The sequence below is a fragment of the Schistocerca americana genome, chromosome 2, assembly GCF_021461395.2.
Source record: "Schistocerca americana isolate TAMUIC-IGC-003095 chromosome 2, iqSchAmer2.1, whole genome shotgun sequence".
Classification (NCBI taxonomy): Eukaryota; Metazoa; Arthropoda; class Insecta; order Orthoptera; family Acrididae; genus Schistocerca; species Schistocerca americana.
Window position 1 is genome coordinate 612,191,404 of NC_060120.1, and position 27,804 is coordinate 612,219,207.

The window sequence follows — 27,804 nt, forward strand, 5'->3', positions numbered from 1 at the left end:
GAAAGTGCTAACACCCACAACCCCCTCAAATAATTAAATTGTAGCATCCAGCCTTTGAATATATTGTTTTAGTTAACTACTCCGCTGCAAATAACATTTAGCTCGTTAAAAATGTTCATCATCTGATTGAATCCATATGGAACCTGGGAGTGCTCGCCGGCCGCTGTGGCCGAGTGGTTCTAAGCGCTTCAGTCTGGAACCACGCGACCGCTACGGTCGCAGGTTCGAATCCTGCCTCGGGCATGGATGTGTGTGATGTTCTGAGGTTAGTTAGGTTTAAGTAGTTCTAAGTTCTAGGGGACTGATGACCTCAGATGTTAAGTCCCATAGTGCTCAGAGCCATTTGAACCATCTTTTGGAAGTGCTCAGTGATCGTACTTATTTCACTTGGCGAAAGAAGGAACAGCAATCTGTCGCAACTTGTGTTTATTGATCGTTAGATGATGATGAATAGTCACAAAAAATAGAGGGCAACGTGCTTATATAACCTTATCTGTTAACGACGGGAAGGCTTATACTTTTAAAACAAAAAAGGTAAGACAGAAATGCAGTAATATAATTATTTCATGCTCCTAACAAGAAACTGTAAACATGCATTTAAACTGAATTTTTAGTAGCGTTCGTGAGCTAAATTTGAGTTGAAACGAACAACCTTAGACCGACAGTAAGCGAAGAAAGAAGTACGATTAGAAAAGTAGGAAAAAATTTCATAAAGGTATTGGATTGTAAGTGATCCATAAAACGTCCAGCAAAATAAATGTTGTAAAATGAAAATCTATTCTTCTTCTCTGTGTAGCACGTCAACTCCGTACAGAAATTCTCAGCCTGAAAAGCAGTCTGAGGGACTCCAAAACCGTTACTAAATATCGATTAAAGAAGAAAAATCTAAGTTTTCTGACAACAGCTGATTTGTTTTTAATGTACACCGTCTTGAAACAAAGAAGCTAAACCGTGGGAAAGATTCACACTGAACCAAATGAGGCATGTAAGCACAGATATAAGCAATCGATTATTCCACTTGTTCATTACATTAGATATGGATCGAGATAGAAACCTGCATAAAAACCGGAGGAAAATACCTACGTCTTAAATGGTTTAATAGTGACATTCTGCTTGAAAATTAAATATTGAATGACAAATAATTCGACATACAAAATCACCGTACAGAGTAAGCACAAGAGTGCATCCAACGTGCTCTCCCGACTTGCTTTGAAGTACGGTACGAGTGTTTTGTTGCCTCAGCAATTCGGCTTCAAAGAAGGAGACAGTAATAATTCACACACTCAGTTTCTGACTGGTTCCATACGGGTATGAGATTTCGTTCGAGGATTACCACATAACTCGAAAATGTTGGCAGAACCATAGTTTACTTGCCGCAACGCCTACGTTACTTGAGAACAAGTATCCTTCTTCAAGATAACTACTCTGAATAGACCGTACACTTCCCCTTAAAATCTTAAAAACTAGCATTTGAGAGTAATTCGAATACAGACGGTCCCTCGACGAAAGTAACGAGAAATGTGGCTATAAGCTGGTAGCTGTAGATGTAGTGTCACCTCTGTCAGATAACTATACTGATATCTGTGTGAGTATTACCAATTATATAATTTATTTCTACTTAACACTATTAAATAAAGCACTGGCGTTATGAAGGTTTGTGAATAAGTTGATCTTTTCGCTCTGAATTTTACCTCAAGTTCTTCATCGTGAATGATGACTCTGTCGCAGCATCTGGGTGAAGTTGAGTGTTGGAGAGGCAGTAGTGAAGCAACAGTGCACCGAAAAGATCTTTGTACAGTAATGAAAAAGAGATGCTATGACTTCTAAAGACTTGTCTGTAAATATGCAACTCGTTGTTTGTTTCCTGCGGTGCTAGGCCAGCGAAAGGGTGGCAAAAACGTTAACATAACAGGCTCTTAGCTTAATGTAGGGTGTGCAAAAATGTCACAGGACATACAGAATGCTCCATGAATAATTGAGGTAGGGAAACTGGGATCGGAGGAGCCAGCCTAGGGAGATATGGAAGTAAACTTGTCTACCCCTTTATCCAGCATTACTGTTTTCCAGCGTATTTGCAACTAACATGCGTACAAGCTTATGCTTACTGTCCTGTTTATTTACATCTACCTTCTTTATTCCCTTTAAGGAAACGAGAAGGACGAACTTGATTACTAGGAAGTCTACCTGGCAGTCTGAATGGCCATCTGCACTTGAGGATCATGAAAATAGTTGCTGAAGCACGTATCCTCGACTGTTCGTGAGGGGATGTGGATACAACATGGCGGTGGACCGCCTCGTTTCAGTGTAGATGTGCGCAACCATCGCCGGCCGGTGTGGCCGAGCGGTTCTAGGCGCCACAGTCTGGAACCGCGCGACCGCTACGGTCGCATGTTCGAATCCTGCCTCGGGCATGGATGTGTGTGATGTCCTTAGGTTAGTTAGGTTTAAGTAGTTCTAAGTTATAGGGGACTGATGACCTCAGAAGTTAAGTCCCATAGTGCTCAGAGCCATTTGAACCATTTTTTTTTTTTTTTTTTTTTTTTGCACAACCATCTCAGTACTGAATTTCCTGGTCGCTTAATTGGACGAGGAGGTTCTACTCCATTGCCTGCGAGGTCACCTAACCTGAATCCCCTTTGGGTATTTCCTATGGGGATATCTAAAGTTATTTGTGTATGCGACCCCAGTGGACACGGAGACGTAATTAGTTGTCAGAACTTTAGCTGCCTGTAATGTGATTCGAAACACACCAGGGATATTTGTCAGGCGTCGTCAGAAACTTGTTCTCCGATGTCATGCTTGCTTTCAGGCTGATGGCTGTCAGTTTCAGCGCATTTAGTAAGGTACAGTACAATGGTACTTTCATTGTGTCTATGAGGGTATTTGCAGTTAACTGTAACTAATGTAAATAAAAAAGTAGACGATAATGTGATTTTATTCTTATTATCTCTTTAAGCTGGCTTCTCCGACGCCAGGTTCCCTATCTCAAATTGTTCAGTGGAGTGTCCTCTATGTCCTGTTAAGCTTTTGTATGCTCTTACGGAAACACGCTGTATATTGAGCGACACAAGGGCAGAAGTAAAAGGGGGGGGGGGGGGGGGGGGAAGGGAACGTAAGACAAGTAACGCAGTAACCTGCACTTCGTAATGTTATTGCGAACTACTGAGACGATTCAGAGCGACTGATAAGGTCAGAATTACAATCTCTCTTTTACTGAACCGTTGTATTGAGGAACAGAAGGTTATTGTTGGAGCTTGACATATGTCAATTTAACAACTGCAGACACCCATTGGCATTCATTTCGCGCCTGAGATTACAACTTCCAGTTTCTGCCATCAAATCGCGTCTTTGATTATGAAGGAAGTCTCGGGCAAGACTGCGCAGATATGGAAAAAACTTCGGATATTTACCTAATTTTTCATTGACCCACTCAGACACCCGAACGCGTTAAAACAACCTCTTCCGGGACACGGGGAGCCGCTCCGGCCCCAGATCGGATCCGTCCGGCGGTTTAATGGCGAGGGCCGCATATGTCTGCCAGCAGGGATGTGGTTTTTAGGCGGTTTCCCACATCCCACTCGATCAATACCAGGCTGGCACCAACGTCCCGCCTAAGAAACAAACTCCGCAAACAATGTATGGTTATCATATGTTTGTAAGTCATAGTAAATACTTCACCTTCGCCGTATTGGGAGAAAGATAAATGAGCGACTGCAAAAGTAGGGAATGAGATCCTTGACTCTGTTTTTAGTTTCATCTGTGTTTGATTTGCTAGTCAGTCAGTTTTGCAGCGCTGGTGCGTTTTTATTTGAGGCTTTGTAGCGAGCAGTTGATTTTTTCAGAGAATGAGGTCTGTTTTCTGTGAATCTGGGAGAACCTATCTCGAATACTTTGTTATGAAGATGAAAACTCATTACCAATACTTTCTCGTCATTTACAGGCAGTTCCACAAGACAGTGTGGCTGTTTACTGTATGAAATAAAATACACCGTTATAAATGTATGTTTGCATGAAAATATTTATTACTAATTGTACGATTATATAATAGTTAATCCAATCGCCGTCATTTTCCATTATCGCTTGCCACCTTTTTGGCATGCTTTTCGCGATATTTTCTGCATATTCTCCCGGTAACAATCTCCATGTCGTCCTGATTTTATATGACAGCTACTTCAAAGTACATTGTGGTTTTCCTTTAAGCTTCTTCTTAATACACGACCAAACATTACGATCGGATTTGCATCCGGTGACATTGCAGGCCAATCCATCGTGGACGCCGCGTTGTGTTGTCTCCACGCTGTACAGTGACAGCTGCGATGTTTCGGATCATTATCCTCTTGAAACACCTAGTTTGCCTCGTTCGAAACAAATAGCTTTTTAACGGATCTCAGATGGCATTTCTGACAATTATTGCACGTTTTTTCAGCGTTTAAACGGGCTGTAAGTAAGTGCAAATAGCCAACACTGCAACCTACAAAACAAAACATTCAACTCTCACACTGTCTATCTACACACTCTGCAAAAGCGCACTGAGTACAGATTCGAGACCACTACCAGAGATGTCGCTGCGGACGTTACATTTAACATTAATACGTACACTTTCTTGTGGGACTGACTGTGTGTCGAAGGAGAAGATATTGGAGGAATTTTAAAAGTCACCAAGTCACGCGAAGAATGAAATGTTTCTCTATCAAAAACATTAATTGAAGGAAGTCTTTGTCCCTCAGATAACAAATAACTTTCAGGATTAGTGTTAATTTGATCTCTTTGTCTCTTTGTTCTTCATTGTGTCACAAATAAGTCAGTCGGTTGAAATATTTGTACTTTTTTGTAATTGTTAGAGTCTTCTTATGTTGTAGTCTTTTTGACAATAATCTGAGTCTCATTACTCAAGAACGATTTTCTTTAAAGTAAAACCCATCTCCATAATTCGTAGTAAAGTTGTGAATACTGTGCCGTGTGCGCATTGCGCCTTACGTCACACAAAGCCACATGTTCTTACTGACATGCAAAAAGAGAGAAATTAGTAGTGAGTTATTTGTTTTCTTTTACCTGCCGCATCTGCTGATTTTCATTTGCTTTCAAGAATGTCAGTACTCCAGACACAAAAACAGCATACTGAGCAACAAGTAAGTCATTTTTATTTCAGGGCAGATCTCAACTTGCATTCATGAGCAGCGTGTAGTCAGTATTGACAGGTGTCGTACTAGCAAACAGATTAATTTTCAGTGAACAGTGTTTGGCAAATTCAAACAGATGTTTTCTTCCGATTAGAGCAGTAATATTTGGTTGTGGATATTCCAAGTCAAACATTGCACTTCTTATCACTCAACACTAATGGCTCTGAGCACTATGGGACTTAACAGCTGTGGTCATCAGTCCCCTAGAACTTAGAACTACTTAAACCTAACTAACCTAAGGACATCACACACATCCATGCCCGAGGCAGGATTCGAACCTGCGACCGTAGCAGTCGCGCGGTTCCGGAATGAGCGCCTAGAACCGCTAGACCACCGCGGACGGCCAACATTAATAATGTACTTCGGTAATGAGTTGTAGTTGTATAGTTTTCATTGAGCACACTGTTAGTTTTGTTTTGGCCTTTAATTAGATTCGTTTTATTTATTTTAAATTTTGCATTTCATGAAATGTAATGTTTTATTTTACGACACAGCTCACATGCGCACACAGGGCCAACCAACAGTCAGTTTAGCTCAGCAATTGTACATGTTACACGAGGAGAAAGTTTTTGAAATAATTGTACTCAGTTTTCGCTCATACAGAGACCATTTTATGTAGAAATCTTCCATTATTTACAAAACGTTCTCACACTGTAACATAACACCAGTCTGAGGTATATGGACACACAAACTCCATCCCGGAGGAGGGTTGGATGGAAGGGGAAGGTTGGTGCCGTCAGGTAGCTCATCCGATTACCCACTACCACTAACAGCGTCACATCCGATATGACACACCGAACGCATGCATACACATTCAAAATACGTAGAGCCATTATGTGACCATTCTTTAAATTTTGTACGCTGCGTCCCTTCCGCACCAAAATAGTGTCCGCATACTGGGAAAACGTACCTTTCCGTGTGGGATAGCATTTTTGGGGAGTTATGAACAATTTCCTTTTTCCAGAATGAGATTTATTTTGTTCTAGAAGATCTGGCCTTGGTTTTCTACCTTCTCTTCTGTACCGGTTCGAGAGCGTTCTCTGGTGTTCGTATGGAAGGGATATCCGATAATTGTTCCCTCTGCTTGCTTCCGTCAACTGACGGCAGTTTAGATAGAAGGAACGTTAGACGTCAGAGCGTGCGCAAGCCTCGCTGAATTCTAGCACCCCAGCAGAAATTGCTGGCTGGTTTTCCTTCGCTGGACTACTGTCTTTATTCGTATTGTTACATTCGGTGATCTGAACAGCAGTTTCGTCTCTCGCCGTTACACGAGAGGGAGTAAAATCATCCACCGTAAAAATACTACGATTGTGTTGGCTTATTCCCGCGTCACTTCAAATGCTGTCCGTGTCTTCTCTACTGCTGCTATCAAGCACTAGGCACTTTTGAATAAAACGCTGCAGTGCTGAGCACACTTGCCCTAAAGTGCACCGGTTGACAAATATATCGTTAGATCTCACTCAGGCAAACAGCTGCTACGGCATGGACAAGGTAATACCAGCATGTAGACTTAACAGGTAATGCAGTAAATTAAACATGCGGCGACTGTTTGCTTAAAACCACTTGAAGTACGAGAAGTGTATGTAATTTTCGATTCTCAGAAAACACTTTCTTACTTAGAGAGCAGCAGCAAGTGTCAGCCCTTTTCACTGACGTGACAAAAGTCACGGGTTAGAGGCATAAACCCATACAGATGGCGCTAGTGTCGAGTACAGAAAGTACGAAAGGGAAGTGCATTGACGGAGCGGTCATTCGTAATTAGGTAATTCATGCTCACGTGATTACGGCTACAAAGCGCGAATTAACAGACTTAGAACGCGGTATGGTACTTGGAGCTAGACACATGAGACAATGCATTCCGAAAATCGTTAGCGAATTCAACATTCCGAGATCCACAGTGTCAAGAGTGTACTGAGAATACCAGATTTCACGCATTAACCCTCACAACGCAGTGGTTCACAGCCTTCACTTAACGACAGAGAACAGCAACGCCCGTGTAGATTTGTCATGGTGACAGACAAGCAACGCTGCGTGAAATAGTCGCAGAGATCAGAGTGAGACTTAGGAGGAACGTATCCGTTATGGGAATGTGACGGAATCACATCATCATCTGCAGTGCTTCTCATGCGCTCGTGACCATGTCGGTTGGATGTTAGACACTAGAAACCGTGATCCGCTCAGATGAGACCCGGTTTCACTTGGTAATAGCTGATGGTAAGGTTCGAGTGTGGCGCAGACCCCACGAAGCTTTGGACCCCGGTTGTCAAGAAGGCACTCTGTAAGGTGATGGTACTTCCGTAATGGTGTGACCTGTGTTTACAGGGAATGGACTGGGTACTGTGCTCATAATGAACCGATCATTGATTGCAAATGGTTATATTTGGCTACTTGCAGACCATTTGCAGCCATTCATTGACTCCTTGTTCCCAAGCAACGATGGAACTTTTATGGGTGACAGTGCACCACGTCACAGGGCCACAATTTTTCGCGACTGGTTTGAAGAACGTTCTGGTCATGTCGATCGAATGATTGGGTCACTCGGATCACCCGACGTGAATGCCATTGAGCATTTATTTGACGCAATCTAGAGTCAGTTCGTGTACAAGATGCTACACCGGCAACGCTTTCGCATATCTGGACGGCGATGGGGACAGCATTCCCAGCATTTGTCCAGGGGGCTTCCAGCGAATTTTTGAATCCATACCACGCCGAGTTGCTGTACTACGCTGGGCAAAAGCAAGTCCAACGCGATGTTAGGAGGTATCAAATGGTTGAAATGGCTCTAAGAACTATGGGACTTAACATCTGAGGTCATCAGTCCACTAGACTTAGAACTACTTAAACCTAACTCACCTAAGGACATCACACACACCCGTAGCAGCAGTGTGGTTCCGGACTGAAGCGCCTAGAACTGCTCGGTCACAGCGGCCGGCTAGGAGGTATCCCATGGCTTTTTTCAGCCCCGTGTATGTCACTGTGGACTAATACATTTGCTAGCCAATGTCAGTTTCCATGAAGTGCAGCCAATACAGAAAAACCATACGTGCGTAGACCAAGCATTCTATTGACCAATTTTCCCTTAAGTTTCTGTATTATGGGAGCGAATAGTCCTTAAATTGTCCCCTGAATAAGTAACCTTACACGGAAAGTACGTCGTACAATCCCGCTCTACTGTATTTTCCTTACCTCTGGCCAATAGCGACAGAAAACACGAAGAGCACCGTCCTTTCGCAGTTGGGCAGCGAGGCGCCAGCCTGATGTAGTAGTTGGTCATTACGCGCCTTTCACCGACTCTGCTGGTGCACGTCACATTGTGAAAAGCAATTCACGCCGCCAAACGAGCAGGCTGCCGCGTGCTACTCGCTGAGAAGCTGCGCCCGTATCGATTATGGCGTTGCTCGTTACAGCGGACAGGAAGCGGCCCGCCTGCCGTACTCTGCACGCTAATAAGCTCAAAGGCTGCGCCAGCGGCGGCGTACGGCCCCGCTCCCAGAAGCCGTGGCCCCGTCACTACGACAGCTGTCCGAAGCAAACAGAGGTGCGAACGTGCCAGTTGTTTTCGCGCTACATTCACTACAGAACTGCGTCCGCAGAGATTACAAATAACAAGTAACAGCGCGTCAAGGATTTGGGGATAATTCGGGGATGAACACGCAACTGATTCTGTAAGAAGGTGTCAACATCGCCTCATTCGTTACAGAAATATAAAAAGTATTTCCTCTCGAACTTAAAAAGAAACTCGTAGAGTCACTAACACTCCCTTTCCTTGATCGTGGTGGCTCTATTCTCCAAGGACTTCCGTAAGAGAGTTAGAGTGGCTCGAACTGGCGATGAATGCTTGTGTGCGATAAATGGTTCAAATGGCTCTGAGCCCTATGGGACTTAACACTGAGGTCATCAGTCCCCTAGAACTTAGAACTACTTAAACCTAGCTAACCTAAGGACACTCGGGCATGGATGTATGTGATGTCCTTAGGTTAGTTAGGTCTATGTAGTTCTAAGTTCTGGGGGACTGACGACCTCAGAAGTTAAGTCCCACAGTGCTCAGAGCCATTTGAACCATTTTAACCTAAGGACATCACACACATCCATGTCCGAGGCAGGATTCGAACCTGTGACCATAGCGGTCATGCGGTTCCAGACTGAAGCGCCTAGAACCGCTCAGCCACAGCTGCCGGCTGTGTGCGATACATTTGTGATGTGCGCTAGTTCTACCACATCACTCCTGCCTGTGTACAATTATCATGGCTACGTACCAATACCCTGTGTTGCTGCATAGTCCTCTCTGTAACTGCACTCCTTCCTGTTTTATCTTCAACCCTTACACTACTATCTGAACAACCCAGAATAAATACTCGTTCCCAACAAAGTAAAATCCTATTTGTACCATTACAGAGCACTGACTTGTTCCGTAAATCTTTTTCTGTATCGATAATCCCACTGTGGAACAATCTTCCTCAAAATATTAGAGACATTAAAATCCTTTCAAACTTCAGAAGACAGTTAATGACCCTTCTTCTGTCACAGTAGCTATCTCCTATTGCAGGTCGCGTTGGGTAGCCGCCGTTAACTAGTGTGTGAGCCTAGGAACCGATGATCTCAGCAGTTTGGTCCCATAGGAACTTGCCACCAAAAATTTTCCTCATGCAGATCACTTTCGCCAGCCCTCCCTTCCCCACCACTTTTCCCTCCCCTTGTCTAAAGAATTCTTTACTTAAATATTCTTCTTTCCTAGCTACCATTGTTATCTTCATTTCAGTCCTCTCCTCTCTCATTATCTCTTCCGCTTCTTTTAATACCAAACAATGCTTCAAAAGTGCTAAACTAATCAATATCATCCTTAATCTTATTTTCCTATCATTATTAGTGTTAATATTATTATTATTGGAAATTATTACTTTTGTTAATTATTATTATTGAGTGTTACGTAATAACTATTTAATATCATTTGAATTCCTCCATTATTTTATCATCATTATTATTGTTACTTTATAATTATTATGATTATTGACCATTACTATCTTTATTAATAATGCATATTGTTGTGGACTGACAAGACAGCCAGTCCACAGTGACGGGTAACCGAAAGGCACGCACTTAAACTCACGCAGGCTGGCGTGAGGTCTGAAACAGGATACGGAATGAATGCTATAAAGAAAAGTACGTAGCTGCTGGAATACTTAACTTTAATCCATCATTTGTATACATCGTCCTTGATGAGACATGCTTCATACGATAACTATCAATTGCTATGGCGCCTTGCTAGGTCGTAGCCATTGACTTAGCTGAAGGCTATTCTAACTATCTTCTCTGCAAATAAACGAGGCTTCGTCAGTGTTGCATCGCTAGCTAAGTCGTCCGTACAACTGGGGGCGAGTGCTAGTACGTCTCTCTAGACCTGCCGTGTGGCGGCGCTCGGTCTGCAATTACTGACAGTGGCGACATGCGGGTCCGACATGTACTAATGGACCGCGGCCGATTTAAAAGCTACCACCTAGCAAGTGTGGTGTCTGGCGGTGACACCACACATATTATTATCATTGTAAGTCTTGTGTAATATTTTTTGTGTATGTTGTTCCCGGGCAGATGCAAGAGGGGGGATTTAAGGCTCTTATCTGCTCGGGCTAAATAACCAATAAGTAAATAAATAAATGATTTATCTCTGTGTTCCAACACGTTTATACGGATACGGTCTTCCAAACACACACAAAGGAGGTCTTCCATTACGCCCTATTGTGAGCAGTATGACTCAACTATACGCCTTGTCTCTTTACTGAGACCTTCTGTGGGGAAGTGCTCGCATCATATTCGCAACCCAGTGACTTTATTAATACAGTGCAGTTACTTCGGCACAACGAGTCGAACTTGTTAGTAAGCTTCCATGTCGTCTCACTCTTCATTGGGGTCACTCTCATGGATTCATTGTCACTCATCAGCTCTATGTTCAAAGCCTGTATAACAGCGGCATTTAATTTGCTCTTTCATTAACCTACTTTTTATTCAACAGTGAACACTTTGAGTAAACTGGCGGTGTTGCTGTGATCAGCCCGCTCTCCCCTCTGGTAACGAACTTTTTTTGTGGAGGACTTTGACGAGGGGGCACTTGATTCGGCTAAACTCACAGCAAAAGTCTTCTGGCGCTATGTGAATGATACTCGTACTTTTGTAGTGTGACCCCACGGTGAAGAAGAACAATGACGATTATTACAGCATCTGGGTTCTATCCACGAAAATATCAAATTTACGATGACATAGGAGAAGGATAGCTGTCTTCCACTTCCAATCGGATAGTGGATGTATCATTGGGGCATTCCATTTACCGTAAGCCCACACGTAAGGACCTGTATTTGCAGGCATCTAGCTGCCACTGCCCATTACAAACCATGGGCGTCCTTTGAAGGTTGGTGCACCGGGCACATGTTGTGTCTGATGAAGACAGCCTTGAAAAGGTGCTGGAACACCTGCAATCTGTGTACAAAGATAATGGATATTCTCCACATCAGATCAGAAAAGCTCTAGGGAAGAAGGAACGTGACCACCCACAAGATCAAGAGGAGAAGGGTCGGTTCAAGTCCAGTACATCGGCAACATTTCGTCGAAATTAGGCAGCATCTTAAATAAACATTGTGGCATAGTTAACTTTTGCTCACCTACAAAGACTTGTGCTCTTCTGTGTTCGGCAAAGGACGATCTGGAACTGCGTAGAGCTGGAATTCATAGAAACTCTTACAAGTGTGGCAAAACCTACATTGGTCAGACAACGTGCATAGTGCGTGAACGATGCGTTGGTCACCACACTCGTCTTTGGCAGGTCAGCAAGACAGCCACAGCTGAGCTTTGTATCTCCACGGGACATTCCATGGATTATTCTGCCACGCAAATCTCATCTGGGGTTCAGTTACTAAGGTATCGGTGGAAACATGTTTGGTGGAAAATCTTATTAACCATGATAGCGGCTTTCAAGTGGATAAGGCTTGGGATTCTATGATTCCTTTAATTTCTTCAGAAAGAAAACATTCTATGGCTAGCGACATATCTACCGACAGTTAATTTTATTAATTTTGACGTCTGAATTTTAATTCAGCGAGTGCGCTTTCCGACAGAGAGTGCGTATAGTATCACCATCACGCGTGCGTCTCCGCATCAATTTTTGCTACAAAGTTGGCGACGTGCACTCTTAAGTGCAAGACATTAACCTGAAAATGGCTGACTAGTTGTCAGCAGACTTATCGGTGCAAAATGTCGGCATAATGAAGTTGCAGCCCAGAAAAATAGTCTTCCAGCATTTTCGAAAAGCACCACATTTTCGACTATCGACGATCAAACGGAATATCTACATAGTAATTCCAATGGCTCGATTAATATATGACGAATAGAGACCAGTGCGTTACAGGATGGCAAACACGGAACGAAAAACAATGATGGTCGTGCACCAAGCAATGTTATCAACACCGTAAACGACTGAACAGTACTATTAGACTATTGACTGACGATACTGTTCTGCACCCAAAAATGTCATCGTTGGATAATCGTAAGGAAATTCAGAAACACGTGGAAAAATTTCTAGTCTGTGTCTTGAATGGCAACTCTATTTAAATGTGGGTTACCGCAAGATAACGTCTGTAACAGAGAGGATGAACTCGATTTTATCCGATTAGAAAATTAGTGGTGAACGTGTTGATATTTAGACCAGGGAAACACTAATGGAATGGGAGAGGGAATCGTTAGTATTGGTACGAGGAACGTTGCACCTTGGAGTTTGCAGTATGCAGGTGTAGGGGTAGACCCTCTGAAACACTGATAGAAAACCACACGCAATTAAATCGACCACTTTTAAGTTTGAGTCGAAAGGAAATGAACAAACTATTCGTATTTCTTTCCGAGGTACCGCTGGAGAATCCACTTTAGATGATTCCGTGATGACTGGGCGTTGTGTGCTGTCCTTAGGTTAGTTAGGTTTAAGTAGTTCTAAGTTCTAGGGGACTGATGACCATAGATGTTAAGTCCCATAGTGCTCAGAGCCATTTGAACCATTTTTTTAGATGATTCTCGCACATGTTAATTAAAATAAAAACGCTAGTATCTTCGAAAAGAAAATACACTTAAATGCTTTAGTCTACTGGACGGCAGTGCACTTAAGTATCCCCACAGTGGTAAACGATGGTTATCAAAGGCACTGATGGACTTTTTTTTTTTTTTTTTTTTAACGAAGGTTATCCAGAAAGTTACTGTGAAATCGGGGAAGAATAAAGTATGTAACGAAAATTTTAAATATCCAGCGGAGAGGATACAGTCCAACATTCTGTGAAAGAAGCAGCCTTGATCAGCACATTGATCAACGCCTAATTAAAACCTTATTGTGCAGTCATTCGACTAAAAGCTCTACATGCGTAAGAGCAATTCGTAACAAATGACATAGGTGAGTTCTAACAATTAAAACTAAGTAAAGAATGATTCCGCATAAGGTATTGTGCGTGAGTGTATTATATGGAGAATACATTCACATTTGGAGAAAACTCATGACAACGTTCGGAGAAGCATTATTTTTTTTCTAAGTTTTCCTGAAAGAATAAGTGCAGAAAATTTGTCCAGACAAACCATTGTCAACTTTTTGAACGAAACGCTGAAAGAACTTGCAGAAATAGAAATATACTTGCAAGAAGCAAACATTCCATAAAACTCGACGAAAAAGAAAGCTTGATGGACGACAAAGATTCCAACAACAAGGATACAGTACAAGCTGTGAACCGAAAAAAGAAGCTCACCGAAGAGGAGTGGGGTAACTCTTGGCTAACGTTACAATCCAAGGAAAAAATAGAATGTGGTCAACAGTTGTCTGAAACAGAATACAAAAAAAAAGATAATATAATATCAATGGACAGATGAAGCTCAGTGTAATTTGTTGGGACCGATTTCGTAAATTAAAAGCTATTCCAAAATATTTAACACACTAATCATTCACATAATTATTTAATCCGAGACGTTTTGGAAGAGATTTGATTTCACCTTTAGTTTTTATTATTTGGTGCTAGATGTGCGTAGAAAAATATCTGTGTTTTGGAACTGTGAAACGTCCCCTTTGAAAAATTGTACAAGACTGTGCTTAAACTGATATACAATATTTTTAGCGCAACGCAATCTGACTTTCAAAAATCCCTGCAAAAGAATGGCCCTGAGTAACATTAAACTATACCTTTCAGAAATCACTTAACTCACAAAAATCTTCATTACTCGAACTACTGCAGTACAGCGAGCGCCACTACTGCCAGCTAAATAAAAGATTCAAACTACGGAAGGCATTAACTACTGATAGGGATAGTTAGCAAATGAAAGATATTAATAGGGAACAAACAATGTATTTACCTTAGTATCATCAAAAGTCATAATATATATAGCAGTTCATGACAAATTACAAAACTCCGCCATCTCTCTCCCCACATCCACCACTGCTGGCGGCTCACCTCCAACTGCGCAACGCTACGCGCTGTTCACATCCAGCTGCCGCTGCCCAACACTACAATGGCGAGTATTACAACAATGCAAAGCAGCCAGAGACTGCACACAGCACAGCCAGTGATTTTCATACAGAGGTGGCGTTACCAATAAAAAAACCTAAACAGCCTACTTACAACTGTAATTGCCTGCAGTCAGACGAAATGGAAAGCATGCGTTTGGTTTCAAGAGGACGGATATACAAATATTCACATCTGAAGTTAGCGTCTTTATTTCCGTTTATCACAAACGTAGTTAACGTGGACCACGTCGGTACTGCATGGAGTTCCAGTTGCCGTAAAGTTGCATAGATAATCGCGTAATGAAGATGAAGGTGACGAAATCTTCGAAACGCATTGAAAGATAGTACGTAATAAATCAGCAGGCACAGGCCTTAAGATGTTTACACTATAAAAGGAAAGGAAATGAAAATTTAGTAAATTTCTTCGTAATGCTAATGTCAGAAATGACAATACGATCGGGAAAATACGCCGGAATTTTGCTTACTTCTGGGTTAAAGAGTGTTCCTAGCTGCTTGGTAGTATTTGCGTCGACGGACTAATACTGGTGAATTGTAGGCTGGACCGTCACGCATCGCTGTTTATAATGTTCGGGGTAGTTATGACGTATTTATTCTACATGGCTGAACGAGTTGCTTTCACATACTTCAATTCGTGATTGAAATTAAAATACATGAGTTCTTGTTTTTACGCAGCTTACGTGCGCGCTCCTAACCCGGCGGACTACTGTGTGAGGTTTTCAGATGAAGCTTTATAAAAGCTGAATACCTACCCAAAAGCTCTTGTTGTAGAATGTCAACATCAATAACAAGCAAAATATTACTTAATCTTTACTAAGACAATACTTGATTTTTTTTTCAGTCATCGGTATTATTAAATGCATGTATAAAAGGGTGACAAGAGGCAGCACCGTAGTGTAACCTGTTTGTTTGTCTCAGCAGAAGTCAATCGTTAGTCGATAACTGTAGCGACAGAGGCTTTTAGTGCTGAATTTCGTCGCCTTAGCTAGATAATAAACAAAAGCTTTCTCCCGGTGTGTCAGTGTATTCAATTTATTGAATGCCGATACAAGGTGATCATTTTTCATAGAAAACATATCGAACATACAGCGACCGTATCTGTATTCTACCCTTCCTCACCCTATTATTCTTTCCTCTCTACTGTTCACTCTACTAGCGATGATTCTACAATATGTCTTGTATAAATCGTCTAGGACACATATGCCCCGGTTATTTTTACGGTTGATTCAGCGTTGTCCTTTTCCGCTTTGAAAAATATATTTGTAACTTTTATTTTCAAGCAGCATACATAAAACTCAAATTATAAATCTGAATCTCGAAATGAGTTTTTGCATCTGGCTCCTCTGGGATAGATTGGTACACCTAACTGTTTTGCCGCACTGCTGTGTTCTTAACATGCCTCCTCTCAATAACATAACCATCAGCAGGTCATGTGCACAAATAAAGAACGTAGTGCATGCAAAAATCTAGACGAAATCTTTATCCAGTAATGGATGTCCAGAGCTGATGATAATATTCCCCATGTGAGAAATTATTTGTGAAATGCAGCAAGTAACTTACGACGAGATAGTCGTCCTCCGCTACTAACAAACTCAGATAATTCACGTATGTTGAACAGAGGGCGACTTACTAAGTTCCTGTGGCGATCCCATAGCCATATGCAATGTTCCAGTGTAGACTGAAAATTGTTTTTTGAGTGGATCCACTCAGGATTAAGTTGCAAATTGTTACTATCTCCTTCACGAAGAAGAAAAATTACTCACTGTAACTGTAATGTACGTATCGACACAGCTCTGTTTTCGTATTACAAGCTTTATTTCAATTGCGTGTCCTATCCGATTGTGCTTCACTAATTATATTGTAGAAGTTTCCAACGCTTTGCTTTTGTCAACGTATTCATGCTTTATGTTTCGCAACAGATGATGCACAGTTCTAAACTTTTCGATGAATCTCTTAGGTGATGCCTGATTTTATTTGTAAACCATTTGCAGTAAAAATCTGAGACATCTTCGACTAATAACTACTTGTAATTTGTCGACAAAGTTTTAGAACACGAGCTTATTTACTTCCTTTTCTACTAAAAAACGGGCCATTTTCTGATTGGACGCATATTGAAATGCCTGGAAAGACTGTAAAAACAGCGAATCGTCACTGTTAGAATATTGTATTGTTCTTATGCAACTTATTTGGCGGTTGTTCTTTACTTCGTACTGCCAAACAAAAATCTATCCTTTCCTGACAAGTATATATTTTTCTTGCAATTTGCGCAGGCAGATGAAGAAGGGGACATGTCTCGTAGATTCTCGTAATGATTGCAACACTGGAATTTTTTCCGTAATTAATAAAGTCGAGGGAGAATATGATCTTATGAATCCTTTGTTCTGTAATCCCATGAAGATGCTCATTCTTTTTCTGTTTTATTGTTCATGTGCTCCAGAACTGAAACTTTTATGTGGTCGATCTTAATAAATGATAAATAGACGAAAAAACCCCATTGATTCACCAGATTTTATCACAGGAAAACGGAAAGATGTTCTCCGATACCATGCCTCCAGCTTCATATGCCTTTTTTCATGTGCATGGGACATTTATCATCAGAAGAAATATACAGATATTCTCATAGTGCAGTGAATTATCAATTAAACCAAACATGATGCTAATTATATGAATACACGTAAGGTGTCGAAAAGAGTAGCGCTGGCGCAGTTCGTAAATTATTTTTCTTTTTGTTACAATTTTGTGAAATGATGAGAGAAACTGACACATCTATCTACATGGAACGACGCAGCAAATTGCAGTTTTTCAGTTAGAAACTATTTATGCCAGCGCAGACGATTGAGCTTCGAGTCGATTGGTCCAAGATTTTATCCCTGTGAAAGGGCCCTTTTCGAAGATTATGGTTTTTCTGTGGAAATAAAGTACTAAACATCCTGTTGGTAGTAATATACATTCAAGACAAACGTTGAGCGCCGGGGATGCTGCATGTCACACATCAACTCTTGTAAGTAACTTAAGCAAAAGACAACAGTCGTGTGTTACCCACAAATACCATTCGAAGAAAATAATCTTTCGGAGAGCCATGCTGCGGTTAATCGCTCAACACGTACGATGGCGCTTTTTCTACAGTTTTTGTACCTGTTACTTCAGAAGCCAAATTGGCGTCATAGTTATCTCGTATGAGGCACGCCTCTGTTTTTGTGCTTCTTCTGGCGCTGACCGAATTGGCGTGGACGGAGATTTTGCTCTCAGTCAAGAACGTTATTAATGGCGCTAAATATTCTGTGTGAGATTAATGCCTCGTGCTAACGATTTTCTGATTAGAAATTAATGGCCCTTGCGGGAAGGATCACGGCGTAAAACGCGGCTAACGTTAGGTGCGGAAGGTGTCTGGCAGGGCGCCCTTTGTCGCCGCCGACCACGCCGGGCGAGCGCGAAGGGCTTCGGGAGACCATAGTCCTGCTGCGATTATACGCAGAACCGTGAAAAAACTGTTGTAACCAAAGTCGCTTATTCTTGCGCTTTTAGTGTTGCCAGTCCTGATATTGTAACTGAAACGCCCGATCACCCACCATTGCTTTACAATTAACACTCGATAATTAAAAACATTTTACTTTAGAATAATAATTTCGAAGAAAATGAAATTTGTTCGGAGATTTTTTTTCTGAATGTTCTGGTACGAGGGTGATCCGTAGCAGAGCAATTGCTTCGTTCGATTTCTCACCTGTCTTTATTTATCTGTGCTGCTGCACTGAAAACTGAACAACAGTGAAAATGACGACATGCGCTTGTAGACAAACTTGTTCCGTCCACTCACAATATTTATAAATGACAGTAGTACTGCCCACTTCCCGCTTACTGACCGCCCTGAAGCTTACATTCAATAATGGTCTGTTCTGTTTCGTTCCTTTTTTTTTTTTTTTTGCGGAAGTGTTAGTTACGGTATAGAACTGGTAGGCATGCAGCTCGTGTATGGGTTCACTTAATGCAAAGAAAGAGTGCTTCGAGGATTCTACGCCGAACTGTTACAACAGCAGCGGCAGGGGCCTCACACTACTTTTTCAACCGTACGCAGGCACCTACAAATAACCGCATCCTTCCTTGTTCGGTTTGATGGTTGCATGTTACAGCCTTTTTTAGTACTGAGGCGGTATTTTCAAGAAAACTAGATTACAATCACAATAAATCTTTATTACATTATTATTCATCTAAAAGCCACCGGAGACAACGGGTCCCTAGAAAGATTCAGAAAATATCCTTGAAAAACATCCGAAGTTTTGTCGACAGAATTTTGGTTCACCCAGTATACTCGTATATCATGTGCCGCTTCAATTCGTAATTTGAAACTGAACTTTTGGTGGTACTGTCTGTGCTGATTTTGATGTACGTAGCTACAATGACAAGTTCCTTAACTGCTTTCTTTACTTCGTTTTGGTTGTAAGAACTGTCCTTACAGACTTTATTACGTTTGTAATGAGTTTGACATTAACAGACAGCTTATGAACTTTACAGATTTCGTAAAGAAAGTATACTTCTAAACTTTGTAAATCAGGGCCTAAAGTATGCTATGTGTGTTTTGAAAGAAAACGATGAAAAAAGAAAGGGAAAAAATCCTTATTTTTCTATTCTAGATGTATGGAACAAACCAAGATTGTTAGTCTTTACCGTTGATGTTACTTATTACAAACAAAAATATTAGAAAGACTAATGAAGAACGATAACTTACGTTTCCCATTTGGCTGATATGGCCTGTGGTCCAGAATCTTCCAGCTCCTAACCCACCAGACGATTTTTGTGACTTCCTGTATATTTTTAGTGGGTACCCAGTCTGACACTGGTGAATAAGCTCATGACGAGTTGCATTGTGCTTCGGACAACTTAGAAGCAGAACTATAATGTTCCCAGCGGGTCGAACTAATAAAAAAATGCTCTGGGGTTTCCGATCGACTGAGGTCACCGAAATGGCACTACGTTTCGGTGTTTCACTCTCATCTCTCGGTGGTAACACTGTACATCATTACCTGTTGCTCATTGTTTGTGTATAAAGGACTGTTACGAAAAACCTGATATAGTCTGAAATAAAATTAACTGTTCCGCTCGTAGCTGGAATATTTAAAAGTGTCGTTTACTACACTTGACGCCGGCCGCGGTGGCCGTGCGGTTCTAGGCACTTCAGTCCGCAACCGCGTGACTGCTACGCTCGCAGGTTCGAATCCTGCCTCGGGCATGGATGTGTGTGATGTCCTTAGGTTAGTTAGGTTTAAGTAGTTCTAAGTCTAGGGGACTGATGACCTCAGATGTTGAGTCCCATAGTGCTCAGACCCATTTGAACCATTTTGTACACTTGACCAACAAAGTTCCTGACTAAATATCGGTTTTTCCTGGATGTGTAGGAGAGTAAAGCAGGGGATCAACATTGATTCAGAATAAATTGCTAGAAAATCTCTGACGCCTTGAGAGAAGTACTTTTCATCCAAGAACCTCGGGGATTCTAGAAAAACCGGGCCTGATGAAATGGTTTTTGAAAGCCGTACACAAAGAAGGAGAATGTTTCAGATGTGTCTACCAGAAGTGAAACTGAAAGACGCTGTGTTTGTTAAGAATGACAACCGAAACATGATTCCAACTTTGTACCAAAAATGACTGTGAATGAGAGCTATGCCTGGCTACCATCCAACGTGATTGTTCATGAGTGACAAACAGAAGATGGTATTCCATTATACTGGGAAAGTTCTAGAAGCCTCAGCAGTTCAAAAAAATGGTTCAAATGGCTCTGAGCACTATGGGACTCAACTGCTGAAGTCATTAGTCCCCTAGAACTTAGAACTAGTTAAACCTAACTAACCTAAGGACATCACAAACATCCATGCCCGAGGCAGGATTCGAACCTGCGACCGTAGCGGTCTTGCGGTTCCAGACTGCAGCGCCTTTAACCGCACGGCCATTTCGGCCGGCCAAGCCTCAGCAGTCACATTAGTTTCTTTTTCATTGAAAATTTGGGCGAGATAAGGAACAAAGCGAGTGTTTTGATCAAGACAAAGTGATGGAAAGACGACATCGCGTCCACTTCCGAACCAATATAAAGCGAGGCTGCTGTTGGTCACTTCACGGAGACGTACAACAGGGAAGTTCTCAGATAGAGAGGTATATGAGATGGTTTAAAGGGAAGAAAAAGGACATTTAATTTGAAGAACAAGTAATTCCTACTTCACACTTCAATAAAACTTCGTCGATACTGCAAAATTTGTTTACTTCTCATTCCAATTAGATATTTTTTGTAAATTATCTACTTTGTAGGGAAGTCACATTCGGAGAAAACTTTACGTGATGAAAAAAAATTAACTGACGTTAGATATGGTATCAGTGGACAAAATCGTATTTTCAAGCTGCTACCTAACCAAAAGCAAACAGAATATAGTTTCGTTGGGCTTTATTACTTTCACGGTCTTTCTGTTATAGTGCGCAACGCTTCTATTAGTCGATCATATTATTATTGTACGTTGGAGTGAGGGCGCTTTGGTCAGCTTATAGTGATGTATCACGAGGACACGTTGCACCATTTGATACAAACAGTTAACTTGAAAGCTCTGATAGTGCGATGCGGTATCCTGTACTTGTTCACCTGTAAGATCATCGCGGGTTTCTCATGGCAGCCACGGGAAGCTAACTGCATCTGTATCGTGGTCGGGTAGTAGCTTCATGAATTGCGCGTTTACTTTCCGTTTATTATGGTACTGGCAAGATAGGGATATTGAAAATGTATGTGTTCTGTAATATAATTAATGCTCGATACTTGAACAACAATAACCAAGTTTTCTTTTTATTTGAGTCTTATAAGTGTTATATCGTTTTCCTCATATGTGATGTAAAATATTTGCATATCTTCGGATAATATTCAATTACAGGTCGTCCTTTACATCTCAAAAATACAAATTTAATAATTACATGACCATACTTATACCAGTTCTATTGCTCCAGTGGCTATTTCTACGCATGACAGTTGCTACATTGTATCACTGGGCGTAATTTGTAGGCCTGTCACAGGTATTTATTAGCACTGGATGTCAACGCTTCCTACCTGAGGCCAGTAGTAATGGTCCTCAGGTAGTGATTTCTTTCTCCTTGACCAAATACTCGTGGTCAGAAAATATTAAGAGTCCAGCCTTCTTTGTAAATACCAATACCTTTACTGTGTCTCGTGAGTAAAATGTTTCTAGTTTTTGTACAAAAAACGATTAGTACTATCATTTAACGCTCTACCTGTCATGTAGCACATACAGAATGAGAATTTAAGTAGGAACTATCTATGTGGACTTGCAGTTTTACTTATTTCTGCGTTGATACTTTATGGCAACGTTATTTTCGTAATTCGCAACCAAGATACAGACAGAATGAAGAATTATTTCATGTCATTTCCAATATGATATACATAAATAAAACTGTAAGTCAATCAATATAAAGTCAATTACATTTTTGATAGTTATATTTAACACATAATTATAGTTTTTTTCTGCCTTTCAAAATTCTCTCTGTAGTTGCCTTTTCGAGCTTAAAATTGACTGTGTTGTGCTGTAGCTGTCGTAATAGTTACTGTATGGACCAAGTGCACGTAAACAATTTGATGTTTGCTGTGCTGTCTATTCCAGTGATGAGCAAGTATAAATTATTCTTAGATATTGTGACTGAAGAAGTAATACAGTTTTTATAGGTTTCAATTGACGAAGTGTTGAATTGTGTAGATTTGTAGAGAGAAATCTTCTCAGATCCCAGACGATAACTCCATCTCTAGGAGATGTGTCAACGAGTTTCTCACTCGTCATTGCCTGGTGGCCTGTGGTAATTTCCTTAATAAAATTTCCTAATAAAACTTACATTCGCTTCGTCGGTAGTAAACTTAACTCACTGAAACCACGAAGCGTTTTAAATGTTTTGCATTTGCGTCTCCTCTAAAGGCCAATTATAAATACGAGTGTAACATTGTAGAAAAATAGATCAGTTCATTTTTAGTGTCATTATTATGAATCTGTTTGGTCCCACACCTACAACCAAACCATAAGAAAATATTTACCAGCATACTCTTGAAGAACACCTATATTATGTCAATATTATGCGAATTTTTAGTCTTCAACGTTTGTGAAACAACTCAGTAACAATATGCGCTGTAAATTTAAACAGGAAAAATTGACTCCGCATTTGATAGTATTGTTTCCCTACATGCATTATCCTTAAGGTGCCAATTTTCTCTGCCTCGTGATGACTGGGTGTTGTGTGCTGTCCTTGGGTTAGTTAGGTTTAAGTAGTTCTAAGTTCTGGGGGACTGATGACCATAGATGTTAAGTCCCATAGTTCTCAGAGCCATTTGAACCTTAAGGTGCCATGGTCTAGACAGACAAAAAAAAGTTCAAATTTGTGTGAAATCTTATGGGACTTAACTGCCAACGTCACCAGTCCCTAAGCATACACACTACTTAACCTAAATTATCCTAAGGACAAACACACACACCCACGCCCGAGGGAGGCACAGTCCATGACTGCAGCGCCTGAGGCCGCTCGGCTAATCCCGCGCGGCGACAGACTTTCATTTGTTTCTTTTTAGGAAGCGTGAAACGAGATACGTAACGATATTGCTGAGTTGGCTAAGAAGGCAAAAATGTTTAGTACTGAATGCCGGAACAATATCTTACAGCTGTTTTGTGTCTTCGATGCCGCCTATAACAGGCGCAGCTCCTTGTTTAAACAGCCAAAGAACGTGACTGTTTCTGAACAGTGCTAATGGTGGAAAAACCGAAGGTCTGACAACGAACAAAAAAAAGAGTACAGGATACCCTCAAAAAGAAAATTATCTTTTAATTTGTGGAAGATAACGGACACAACTTCTCTTGATCACATACTTCTCTCCAGTTAGTAAGTTCAGAATTCATATTAGTATTTTACATACTTCAGTGACACAGCTGATTTTAGAAATGAGCTCCACTCTATTTATTTTCTGTACCTTATTGTTCCTGGTGTTCTTTTAAATTGCTTAACCGCTACCAGCGACCAGTAACAGTAAAAACACTTAATTATGTTTGTGACTTCTTTCAACATATCTCAATCAGGCAAACAAAAAAATGAATCAAATGGCTCTGAGCACTATGGGATTTTAACTTCTGAGGTCATCATTCCCCTAGAACTTAACCTAACTAACCTAAGGACATCACACACATCCAAGCCCGAGGCAGGATTCGAACCTGCGACCGTAGCGGTCGCGCGGTTCCAGACTGTAGCGCCTAGAACCGCTCGACCACCCCGGCCAGCTCAGGCAAACAATCAGTTTCTTTTATGTTAAAAACAAAACTGAGTACTCAAAGAAACGATACCGGTAACAAGAACATACTTATTTAACAAAAAGTTATAAATGACGTATAATTATCTGCCTTAGGTCAGTCCTAAAAGTTGTCTTAGTTCTTTTTTAGGCAACTTTTACAGTAATGTAAGATGTATGTCTGTAATCTGGTCATTTCTTTTCTTATTTTCTTCCCTTTAATTTGCTAAGAATGTAACTTTTTCGTATTGCTAACATAAGAATTTTCATGAAGGTCGCCAGTAAACACAGAAACTCTCACTGAAAGTAATTTATAACAGCAACAAGTAAAGAACCGAAACAGTTTTAGAAGGAAAAATAAACACTATGTAATTCATTCCTGTAATACTTGCACATTACTAACCCGGTTATCGGTTTTTTACATCGTCCGCAGGTGATAACAGTTCTTATCAGTAAAATGCTAGTGGAGCAAAAGTCTGTTTCTGATTCTTAAATATAATATTGCAGTATGAAAAAAGTGACGGATACATGAATGCAATCGAAACACTCGTAATGAAATGATGCTAGTTTCATAACATCATGTGGTTTATTGTATGGTTCAAAATCTATCTAGAACTTATAAATAGATGCACATTGTTAGCTAGTTACTGCAGGATTTCTCATCTATGAAGTAAAGATTTTCTGTGAATGTTACAAAAGTAGGACAACAGAAATAAGGACAGGATTTGGATGCCTCTCTTAAAAGAAAATATCTATGACGTTGCTGAATTTTTGCTAAACTAAGGATGGACGTAAAAATGACACAGGAAGGAATATGAAAGCAATTGACAACACAGATTTTTGTATAAACATACCTTTTATTAACAAAATTGCACACTGTAATACAACATGAAGGTGCATGAATTATGCACGTCAACACCACCATACAAATGGCATCCAGAGTCAGTATGGCACAAAATTATTCGAGCAACTGCTGTGAATGATCGGGCAAGTAAGCTTTGCCGCTGATGGGTACTTTTGCATTGTCTGATGAACACGAAGTAATCTCAAAGCTAAAGTGTTTTCATTTTGCATAGTACAATGTAATAGTTCACTATAAGACGGTAACTACATAGTATAACTAACAGTAATAAAATTATGCGATCTCGTGAAAAAAAAACGGTTATGAACAATGCTGTCAAAAATGACAACAAAGAGACACACACGCACACATCTTTCTACGTTTATAACAGCGTAAAATTACTTCATATCATTTGTACAAAATCAGTAATAAATACTATTACTCCCGTAATTTTTTTACAGACAATAAAATAAACGAATTTCGTTAAATTATTTACAATACAAATATAAAACAAACTTTACAAGCAAGTATTGTGATTTTGGTCAGATACAAGCATATTGCGAAATGGTGGAAACTTTTGTCATCTCATTGTAAAGAGACCTAAGATTAACATATTGTATTGCATGGTACCAGAGTAAACGAATGAAATTCAACTGCACGGAGCATTACTGAAGAAATAAGCTTTTATAGCGCACAGCAAGTAACTTTCGTTCTTCCACTAAATTTTGTAATAGCACGGGTTTTATACAGGACTGTGCTTTGTGCACAAATTGTTAAAGGAACAGCTTAGTACTGCGTGTCATTAGAGGTGGCCTAGCTGTTAGTTGTTGCAGTAATGAGAAAAGACCGTTTTATGGAGGACAAAACAAAGTGACACTGTACAACTTAACTGTGGAGTTCCGAATTTTCAAACGGATAACATTCATGGAATATTGGAGTAATAAATAAACCAAGTATTAATGAGGCAACTGCTAAAAAAATGACGTTAGTTTCAAAAACCTGCTACGTAGTAAAGAACGGCACAGCAACGCGGAGAATTTCAACGCGAAGTGGAGCTGGTTTATTTCCTTCAAACAGTTAACAGGGGGAAAAATTCAAAAATGATAGTTAGCCCAAGAATAACTCAAACATGATTAAGTTTTGTATTAACTGCTAGCAACCATACGTTTACGCAGTGGAGAGCTCTTAGGTGCATAACAGTGTGTTAGATGAACCAGCGAACTGCAGTTGAACGAGAGCATTATTTGTGCGATTTTTTTCTCTGGTATCTTGATGGGAACGTAAGAAGAACAAATATAAGAGCTACACGAGCGTAAGGTGGATACAAACAAATAATGACATTTCTTATGAAAAAGCAAGGTAAAGCTGTCTCCAGTGTAACTCTCTAAAACGCAATCTTAGGGATGCGCAGGCACCAGACTGTAAACTTAATATAGGCCATTTAATGACACTTTATGTACAACAAATACTTAACATTGCGAACTTAGGGAAACGTACACAGTTATGATGAGACAGTATAGTACTGCTGGTACCAGCTGATGAAAATTAAAGAGACAATATGAAGTAGAAAACTGGGTTTGGTTACTCGTTGGCTTCAGAAATGAAGACATCTAACAAGATAACGTAACAACGTTCGTAGTGCTGACGCACAAGAGTTTGGCTTTGGTAGGACAGGGCAGTGCGCCCTTCTCGCTGCGCGAGTCCACACGGGAGAGTACTCACACTAGAAGATGACCGGAACGGGCCGGCGCAGCTCCACGTCCCCCGAGGAGGCGGCGGCGGCCTGCGCGGCGGCGGCGTACAGCAGCGGAGGAGGCGGCGGGGGCGGGAAGAAGCCCAGTGGCGCCGTGGGCGGAGGCGACGGGGGCGGCGCACCGGCGCCTGCTTTGGACTGCGGCGACGGCAGCCGCACCGGCGGGTACAGCGACGAGTAGAAGGACGAGATGAGCGACGCGGCCGCCGCAGCCGTCGCGCCCGACTTGTCGCCCGCCACCAGCTTGGACAGATGGACGGCGTCGAAGGCAGAGCCCAAGTACGCGTGGTGGTGGTGATGGTGCGGGGGCGGCGGCGGGGGCGGCGCCGCGAACATGTCAGCGTGGTGCTGGTGGTGGAAGTAGGGTGGCAGCGCGAAGCTCGGGAACGCCGACGCCTTCAGCGACGGCGGCGCCAGCAGCGCCGACTGCTGGCCCATCGCTAAGCCGCCGCCGGCCTTGGGCTTCCGCCGCGGCCGGTACTTGTAGTCGGGGTGCTCTTGCATGTGCATGGCGCGCAGCCGCTTCGCCTCGTCGATGAACGGCCGCTTCTCCGTCTCGGAGAGCAGCTTCCACTCGGCGCCCAACCGCTTCGAGATTTCCGAGTTGTGCATCTTGGGGTTATCGAGCGCGATCTTGCGGCGCTGGATGCGCGACCAGACCATGAAGGCGTTCATGGGCCGCTTGATGTGCGGCTCGGCCTGCGCCGGGGTCTGCTGCTGCTGTTGCTGCGGCCGCTCCTGGGGACTCCAGTTCTGCACGTCCATGGCTGCTGCCGGAGCCACACTGAGCAGCACGGACCGCGTGCTGCTCCTCCCTGGAGGGGCGCCCGGGGCGGGGCCGAGCTCGCGGGGGGCGGAGCCGGCGCCGGCCAATAGCGGGGCGGGCCGCCCCTCCACGCGCTCGGCGCTGCCGCCCCTGCCGGAATCGGTAATGTGACCCCTGTGTATAAGTCTAAAGGTGTTTGCGAGTCGTAAAATTATACGGCTGCCCTCACCGGCGGCGTATAATGGCACCTGCAGAAGACGCCGTAACAGCCGACGCTAATGCACTCTGTAAACAAAGATGTATACACCGCCGGCCGGCTGGCACAGGGCCCGAGACGCGCACCTGTGTTTGTGTGAGGTGTAACAGAAAAGGTACAGAAAAAAAACGCGTGTATGCCGGGGACGCCTTTGCCGTGGCTTTCTTCTAGCGCT

General features: G+C 41.9%; 1 protein-coding gene across 1 annotated transcript; it reads right to left on the reverse strand.

Moving 5' to 3' along the window:
- Nucleotides 1-24,850: 24,850 nt before the first annotated feature.
- LOC124595408 (SOX domain-containing protein dichaete-like) lies at nt 24,851-27,372 on the reverse strand. Its single transcript, XM_047134137.1, has one exon. The coding sequence runs from the start codon at nt 27,370-27,372 to the stop codon at nt 26,578-26,580; it is 795 nt and encodes a 264-aa protein (XP_046990093.1). The 3' UTR covers nt 24,851-26,577.
- Nucleotides 27,373-27,804: the final 432 nt, after the last annotated feature.